Source organism: Sinocyclocheilus rhinocerous, unplaced genomic scaffold, assembly GCF_001515625.1.
Source record: "Sinocyclocheilus rhinocerous isolate Xijiao unplaced genomic scaffold, SAMN03320098_v1.1 scaffold529, whole genome shotgun sequence".
In the NCBI taxonomy this organism is placed as follows: domain Eukaryota; kingdom Metazoa; phylum Chordata; class Actinopteri; order Cypriniformes; family Cyprinidae; genus Sinocyclocheilus; species Sinocyclocheilus rhinocerous.
The window spans coordinates 927,499-936,710 of record NW_015635521.1 but is presented as its reverse complement, the minus strand read 5'-3'; the positions used below and the strand labels follow the sequence as shown (position 1 = coordinate 936,710).

Genomic DNA, 9,212 nt, shown 5'->3' with positions numbered 1-9,212 from the left:
AGGGCAGCCCACCCTGGGGAGGAGAGGTACACACCTCAGTATACGGTGCCCGATCCTCCTCAGTGCCCTCAGGGGGCTTCACTGATACCCCTGCCACCCCCGGTGCTTCAGGGCTCAGTGAGCTCCGACGAGCAAATTTCCCAGCTGCCGCCCGGCAACGGTACAGCACGGGAAAGCTTGTCCCCTCAGATGAGGGCGCTTGAGCAGTCAGGTCAGTCGTTCCCTGCTGGCCATCTACTTCAGGGCACCGAAGTGGCTCCTCTAGTGACAACAGAGGCCAGTCTCATGAGACTGGTTCCCTTAGTAGACTTTCTGACAGCGTGGAAACTTCTGCCAAATGTCTCACAATGGGTCCTGCACACTGTAGAGAGAGGTTACAGAATCCAGTTCGGTTCTCGTCCACCTCACTTCACGGGGTTATTCCTACATTAGTGGGCCCCGAGCAGGCTCTGGTATTGGAACAAGGGGTAGGAACTCTCTTGAGGAAGGAGGCCATAGAACGTGCTCCTCCTCTCGAGAGAGAATCAGGGTTCTACAGCCGTTACTTCATCATTCCTAAGAAGGATGGGGGGTTGCGTCTGATCATAGATCTGCGTCTACTGAACTACTCCTATCAAACGATTTCGGTTCTAGATGCTTACTATCAAATGGATTGTGTCTCAAATCAGGTCTGAGGACTGGTTTGTCATGATAGACCTCAAGGACACATACTTCCATGTATCCATCCTTCCTCAACACAGGAAGTTCCTGAGGTTTGCTTTCGGGGGCATAGCATACCAGTGTCGGGTTCTTCCGTTCGGCCTGTTACTCTCACCCCGCACTTTCAAGAAGTGTGTGGATGATGCCCTGGCTCCGTTGCGACTCCAGGGCATCCGCATACTGAATAACATCGACGATTGGTTGATATCGGCTCGGCATCGAGATGTCATCCTCGCCCATATGAAAGAGCTGGGTTTACTGCTAAACGTCAAGAAAAGTATGCTTTCTCCATTACAGAGGACCACTTATCTGGGCGTGGTGTGGGATTCGACAACGATGCAGGCACAGTTGTCTCCTGCTCATATCGAAGTGATTCTCACAGCTGTGAGGGGAGTGAGAGCTGTCCAGTCACTCACTGTCAAACAGTGTCAGAGACTGTTTGGTCTGATGGCAGCTGCGTCCAATGTGATACCTTTTGGCCTGCTGTACATGAGACCCTTGCAGTGGTGGCTCAGAACCAAGGGGTTTTCCCCGAGGGGGAACACACTTCGCACGATCAAGGTCACGCGGCGATGCTTACATGCCTTAGACATGTGGAAGAAACCTTGGGAAGGTCATCATCTCACGTGGCACATCAACTGCCTGGAGATGTTGGCCATGTTTCGAGCTCTAAAACACTTCCTTCTAGACCTAAGGGGACAACACATTGGTGGTCTCCTACATCAACCGGCAGGGGAGTCTGCGCTTGCGCCCCCTTTACAGACTGGTGCACCAAATCCTCCTGTGGGCTCAGGGAAAGTTCCTCTCACTAAGAGCAGTCTACATCCCTGGGCATCTCAATCATGGAGCAGACATCCTGTCTAGACCGCTTGGGCTGGATGCCATGGTACAGACGTGGCCTAGGCTACGCTTTTCCCCCGATCGCTCTGCTCCCGGGAGTTCTGGAGAGAGTATGCTGGGACGGGGTCCGTCTGCTGCTGGTAGCCCCGTTCTAGCCGGCCCGAGTGTGGTTCTCGGACCTTGTGTCCCTCCTCGACGGCTCTCCGCTGGAGATTCCGATCAGGAGGGACCTCCTCTCTCAGGCGGGGGGCACCATCCTTCACCCCTGCCCGGAGTTATGGAAGTTGTGGGCGTGGCCCCTGAGAGGGTACAGCTCATAGCATCCGGTCTCTCAACTGAGGTTGTTGAGACCATATTCCAGTCCAGAGCTCCCACCACGAGGAAACTGTACACCTTGAAGTGGAAGCTTTTCACTTCTTGGTGCGGAAAGCTACTCCAAGACCCAGTCAACTGCCCAGTTGGTTCGGTTCTGGATTTTCTGCAGGAGCATTTTTCTGGAGGGTTATCCCCCTCCACTCTGAAGGTTTACGTGTCGGCCATAGCTGCTTACCACTCCCTTCTGGGTGGTCAATCATTGGGGAAGCACCCGTTAGTTACACGTTTCCTTCGTGGCACCCAGAGGCTGAGGCCAGTACAGCACACCAAGGTGCCCTTGTGGGACCTGGCGGTGCTTCTGGAGGCTTTGTGCAATGCTCCTTTCGAACCCATTGAAGATGTCTCTGACAAGCTCCACACGCTGAAGACAGTCTTCCTCCTTTCTATATCCTCGCTGAAGAGGATAGGGGACCTTCAGGCACTCGCAGTGTCGTGCCTGGAATTCGCCCCGGGCATGGTTAGGGCGATTCTTTATGTCCCTAAGGTGCCCACCTCTTCACCGTGTCCCATAGTAGTACAAGCCTTCTGTCCTCCCCCCTTCCAGGAAGCAGGCCAGGAAAGACTCAATCTACTCTGTCCAGTGCAAGCACTGGACGCTTATGTCCACAGAGCTGCCCAGTGGCGTAAGGCAGATCAGTTATTCGTTTGCTTTGGTCCGCCTAAGAAAGGGGTTCCAACGACCAAGCAAACCATGAGTCGGTGGGTGGTTGAAACCATCACACTGGCCTATGAGTCCTCTGGCCTCCTGTCATCGATGGGGGTCAGAGCGCACTCGACCCGGAGTATGGCAGTCTCCAAGGCCTTATCAGTGGGCGTGGCCCTCCAGGATATTTGTGCTGTGGCGGGCTGGTCCTCTCCGCACACATTTGTCCGATTTTACAGTTTGGACCTGACACCAACCCCGGGGTCCCAAGTTCTCTCATCTTGATGTGCTCGCCAGACACTTATCAGACAGGGACTTGTTCATATGGTGCAGTGGGTATTCTCGTTCCCAAAGCATTTGACGCAGCTCGAGGTCCTGAAGGGGAACGTCTCGCGGTTACGTATGTAGCCATGGTTCCCCGAAGGGAACGAGACGCTGCGTCTCCCTGCCATACTCCCTGCATCCCTGCAGGCACTCGCTTCCACAGAAGCTAACATGTGCGTTTGGCGGACGTTTCCTTGTTGCTCACGTCGCCCCGCTCGTGACGTCTCGCTTCTCTATTGGACTGATTTCACACATGCTTCAGTATGGGTCTCGCCGGGGGCATTCCCAAAGCGTTCGACGCAGTGTCTCTTTCCCTTCGGGGAACCATGGTTACATATGTAACCTCGAGACGTTTTTAGTGAATATATGAAGTCAGGTTCACATGGATGTTCTAGCATAGTAACCACAGGTGGAGTTTATAGCATTAACTATTAATTATCTATCTATCTATCTATCTATCTATCTATCCTAAAATAAAAGTCTCTTGGTTTAATAATGTAATCATGTTTATACATTTTTAAGTGTGTCTTTGGTGTCCAAATATTTTTTAGGGACAGTGTATTTGATATATATAACTTCCAGTATATATGTGAAATATTGTATTGTTGCCAAATAGCCACACAAATGCACAATACATGCAAAAATACTCTTAAATCAACTTGAGGTCAGTGTAGCAGGTTAGAAAGCTGTTGTTTACCAGCAGCACGCAGAGGCTTACAGAAGACAGTAGAGCACTAAGGTGAATAATCTGATCGAGCCTTCAATGCGACGTAAAGTGGATGTCAGCACAAAACGTCATGTCTCATTAATGAGGATCATGGTCATCCTCTTTACACCTCATGCTAATGCACTTCAGTCTTTTATTAAGTTTATTATTGTTTATTCTTTGCAATAATGACTGACAGTTCCAGTGCTAAACTAACAGAAATATGTGTGAGCAAAATAAAATAAGAAATAATGTACGCAGTGCAAAGTGCTGATTGGTTACCTGACTCTTGGTGATCATGCTTCAGATAAAGCGGCTCCATTTTAAATGCTCCAATGATGTCTGATCTTTTCTTCACCCTGCACAGAGACATTCACTTTCATCACAGTGTAGGAGGCAACAGTCATATGACATTATTGTGCATACAGCATATATCATTATTATTTGAATGTTCAGTAATAGCTAACTAATATCCTATTGGTATTAAACTGTGTATCCAGAGTTCACAAAAAGTAATATACAACTCAATAAATGTATTCAAATGCTTTATCTGGATTTTTAAGCAAAGTTAGCACAACATACCGTTCAATAAGAGACAATGAAAAAAAAGTGATTTTTTTACATTCATTATTTTACAGTTTTTGTGTGTCTGTTTTTCTGTTTTGATTTATTTATTTATTTATCTATCTATCATCTAGCGTCATTTAAAAGTATCAGTTTGGCTCACAAACCAAATGTAACATTAAACACACAAAGAGTGTGTGTCTAGACACACAAAAACACACCAAAAATCACATTTTGCTATACGAATGAACCTTTTTATATGTGCAGCACATCTCTATGAATGTATGTATCTATTTTATGTATTTACAATATCTAATACACTTATGGTCATTGGCTAAGTTAGTTCTTAGAAAAGGATTTGCATCATTTGTTTTAAGGTTCAAGGTTTAAGGTTCACTTTATTGCCATTTAGTCAAGGCAGGGTCAAGGTGGGGTTTCAAGATTTGCAGACGCCACTCAGTTTAATAATTTTCTTTCTAATGTGATGAAGTGACATATTCACATCACACAGTACATTTTTTAAATGTGGCTTAAGTGTTGAAATAACTTTGGGGCCACTGTAAACACTAACGTTGAAAAGTTGGTTTTGTAATATTGTGATATATTATTACAATTCGAATGACTTTTTTTCTACTTTTATACATTTAAAAATATAATGTATTCCTGTGATAGCAGAGCTGAATTTTAAGCATTATCACTCCAGTCTTCAGTGTCACATGATCCTTCGGAAATCATTCTAATCTGCTGATTTGGTGCTCAAGAAAAAACAGCTGTGCTGCTTAATATTTTTGGGAACCATGATTCATTCTATGATGAATGAAAAATTCAAAAGAACAGCATTTATTTAAAATAGAAATCTTTTATAACATTATAAATGACTATACTTTTGATTTAGCTAAATGCATCTTTGCTGTATATTTGCTGTATATTATCAGGGTAAATTTGGATACACTCTTTTCTTGTATTTTCTCTCTATATAACCATGAACATTTTTGTTTGCCTGGTGCTGACATAAAGGGCAGCTGGGACCGTTTCCTCTGTTGACTGACAAAGCCAACCAATAGCATGTTGAGATACAGTAGATCGGGTCAGAGAATAAATTAAATATGCTTTTTACTGATAGAGCCACTAAACACTTACCACATTGCAGAGCAGTCAAAGTTGACCAGGAGCCATTTATGAGGATTGAAATTGAAAGAGTCTGCGAACTAAAAGAGAAGCAAAGTTTGATGTGATTTGTTGTGAATTGATGTATCTAACTTACTCTTGAGAAAAGGGACAAAACGTTACTAACTTAACTGCTATTGGATAAATTAGTAACATTTCTATTCATTATCATCAGAGAGGCTCTGGTGAGTTTTATAGATATTTAGTTTTAGATTTAGATTTATCTAAACGCAATTCAAATTGTTTGGGAAAAAATGATTTAGATCATTTTAAATAGTATCTAGCAACACCAACAACAGAGGTGCCAATGCAGTTGATAAAGCTGTAGTCTCAATTCTTTATTTTTTATTTATTTTTTAAGTGATTGCTAGATCAGTCAATGTTTAAAATAAAACTAGGATTTACTATGAACTAATTATTAACTAACTTATTATTAGCTAATAATAAACTAGTATTTACATATTCATTCAGTTTTGCAGCCTCTTTATACCAGAAATTGGTGCTAAAATAAAGATTGTGATTTTGGAATATGAAAATAAATTTGGCAAGTTTATAATATTGTCTTTACTGGCACTTTTGATCAAGTGAATGCATCCTTGCTGAATAAAAGTATGAATTTTTCAAAACAAATCTGACCACAAATTTTTAACGGAAGTGTATATTATTTATTTATTTTATTTATTTATCTATCTATCATCTAGCGTCATTTAAAAGTATCAGTTTGGCTCACAAAACATTAAACACATTAAACACACAAAGAGTGTGTGTCTAGACACACAAAAACACACCAAAAATCACATTTTGCTATACGAATGAACCTTTTTATATGTGCAGCACATCTCTATGAATGTATGTATCTATTTTATGTATTTACAATATCTAATACACTTATGGTCATTGGCTAAGTTAGTTCTTAGAAAAGGATTTGCATCATTTGTTTTAAGGTTCAAGGTTTAAGGTTCACTTTATTGCCATTTAGTCAAGGCAGGGTCAAGGTGGGGTTTCAAGATTTGCAGACGCCACTCAGTTTAATAATTTTCTTTCTAATGTGATGAAGTGACATATTCACATCACACAGTACATTTTTTAAATGTGGCTTAAGTGTTGAAATAACTTTGGGGCCACTGTAAACACTAACGTTGAAAAGTTGGTTTTGTAATATTGTGATATATTATTACAATTCGAATGACTTTTTTTCTACTTTTATACATTTAAAAATATAATGTATTCCTGTGATAGCAGAGCTGAATTTTAAGCATTATCACTCCAGTCTTCAGTGTCACATGATCCTTCGGAAATCATTCTAATCTGCTGATTTGGTGCTCAAGAAAAAACAGCTGTGCTGCTTAATATTTTTGGGAACCATGATTCATTCTATGATGAATGAAAAATTCAAAAGAACAGCATTTATTTAAAATAGAAATCTTTTATAACATTATAAATGACTATACTTTTGATTTAGCTAAATGCATCTTTGCTGTATATTTGCTGTATATTATCAGGGTAAATTTGGATACACTCTTTTCTTGTATTTTCTCTCTATATAACCATGAACATTTTTGTTTGCCTGGTGCTGACATAAAGGGCAGCTGGGACCGTTTCCTCTGTTGACTGACAAAGCCAACCAATAGCATGTTGAGATACAGTAGATCGGGTCAGAGAATAAATTAAATATGCTTTTTACTGATAGAGCCACTAAACACTTACCACATTGCAGAGCAGTCAAAGTTGACCAGGAGCCATTTATGAGGATTGAAATTGAAAGAGTCTGCGAACTAAAAGAGAAGCAAAGTTTGATGTGATTTGTTGTGAATTGATGTATCTAACTTACTCTTGAGAAAAGGGACAAAACGTTACTAACTTAACTGCTATTGGATAAATTAGTAACATTTCTATTCATTATCATCAGAGAGGCTCTGGTGAGTTTTATAGATATTTAGTTTTAGATTTAGATTTATCTAAACGCAATTCAAATTGTTTGGGAAAAAATGATTTAGATCATTTTAAATAGTATCTAGCAACACCAACAACAGAGGTGCCAATGCAGTTGATAAAGCTGTAGTCTCAATTCTTTATTTTTTATTTATTTTTTAAGTGATTGCTAGATCAGTCAATGTTTAAAATAAAACTAGGATTTACTATGAACTAATTATTAACTAACTTATTATTAGCTAATAATAAACTAGTATTTACATATTCATTCAGTTTTGCAGCCTCTTTATACCAGAAATTGGTGCTAAAATAAAGATTGTGATTTTGGAATATGAAAATAAATTTGGCTTGCTGAAAATAAAGATGAGTCATCTTTCAGCTACCTGTTAGCATGGTCTGATATCAACTACTTTTGACTCTGACGCATAGCATATTATGCATCAAACTCATAATCAACTGCAGCATCTGTCCAATGAGCATTCAAAAAGAGCCACTATCTCAAAGTCTAATCTTTTTGCTCACTCTCCCCTTTCCAATATCCTTTCCATCTGCCGCAATAAAGGCAGACACTGCCATGACGGTTTGATTGTTGCCATGCTGAGTCCTGTCTGTCTTTCACTTCCTGGCAAACAACACCACACAGGAAACAGCAGCCGGCTGTCATTCCGGTCAATAATAAAATCCATCGTCTGTGCAGGGGAGCACAGTCTTCACTATTGTTTGAACTCGTGCTGCTAATAAACAGTGATATTTCTTTAGCGAGGGAAAAAAGGAACTTATCTAAAGGTCTTCTTATGCCTCAGGAAATTACTTTACCCATATCATTGTGACACCCAGCTGGGCTTCACGACAACTCAAAGGACGATCGGGGATCTCTAATATCCCGACCATTCCACAAGTCATCGCTCATGCCAGCTTGCATCATTTGTGACATTTAAATATTCTCAATCGCACACACACGACTCTGTCCTCAACGCATCGCTCCTAAAGTAACAGGATCAATAGTTTGAGCCCGGCACAAATTGCTCTTATCACTCGTGCCTCTCTGGGCGTTAAGAGCACCCTGTGAAGTGTGCTTAAGCTGTGTGATTTGAATGTTATCTCACCTCTACGCCATTCAGCAGGGGTCTGAACTCTGGACAGATAAATGCACTCCCAGCATATGCAGCATCAATGTGCATCCAGATTTGCTCTGCATTACCTGACACAGAAACAATGACAATGTGTCTATTAAAATATTCATCAAAACACTGATTCGCAAGCACAAATAAGATACAAAGGAAAACAAGAATAAACGGAAATCAGTCTTACATATAGGGCCGAGCTCAGTGATGCAGTCGAATGCACAGGATGGAGTTGTTCCCAGTGTTGCACAAAACTAAGAGAAACATCCAGAATATCAAATAGATGGATTATTATGTGTTCATTTTAATATTTAATGTACTACAAATAAGTCAACCTAGACATTGCTTTATCCTAATCTAGAATGTTCAATGAAAAATTAATTTGAGCTATAGGTTTTGATCACAAAAAGATTTGTTCCTGCTTGGTTTGTCATTACGCTGTGACTCTTCTGACACAGGTTTGCTGGCTGAGCCTGGGGCTAATTTGACTAATGTGATTCAGAAAACAGGCTCTCCAAACAGCATTAACCATCATGTGGGGGGGAGGGGGTTAGGTTCAGAGAAAGAGCAGAGACAAATGTCCAATTTGTTCTCATTTTGTGCTCTCTAACAGTCTGAGTGGCTGCTATCTTTCTACCATGATGTTGACTGATTCTGTAATGTTGCACTTGTTATATACAGTATAGCGGCTGGAAGTTATAATGGTAAGGGTTAATCATTAAGATTCAAGAGCAAATTCTGCAGCATTTCCTGGCATGATGTCAGGCTTAAAAAATAATAACAATAACAATAAATAAAACTAGATATTTTCCAGTTGACTGGACCTTTGTGTCAAAAA

At 41.1% G+C, this 9,212-nt stretch overlaps 1 protein-coding gene across 1 annotated transcript in view; it reads right to left on the bottom strand.

Annotated features, from left to right (window-relative positions):
* The window catches only part of LOC107746968 (aromatic-L-amino-acid decarboxylase-like), a 28,358-nt gene that overhangs the window by 8,373 nt on the left and 10,773 nt on the right, over positions 1–9,212 (bottom strand). The window contains exons 7-10 of the mRNA XM_016561335.1: positions 8,562–8,628; positions 8,357–8,451; positions 7,026–7,093; positions 3,870–3,946 (exon numbers count right to left, since the gene is read on the bottom strand). Coding sequence (XP_016416821.1) covers positions 3,870–3,946; positions 7,026–7,093; positions 8,357–8,451; positions 8,562–8,628 — 307 coding nt within the window. The remainder of the gene's footprint in view (positions 1–3,869; positions 3,947–7,025; positions 7,094–8,356; positions 8,452–8,561; positions 8,629–9,212) is intronic.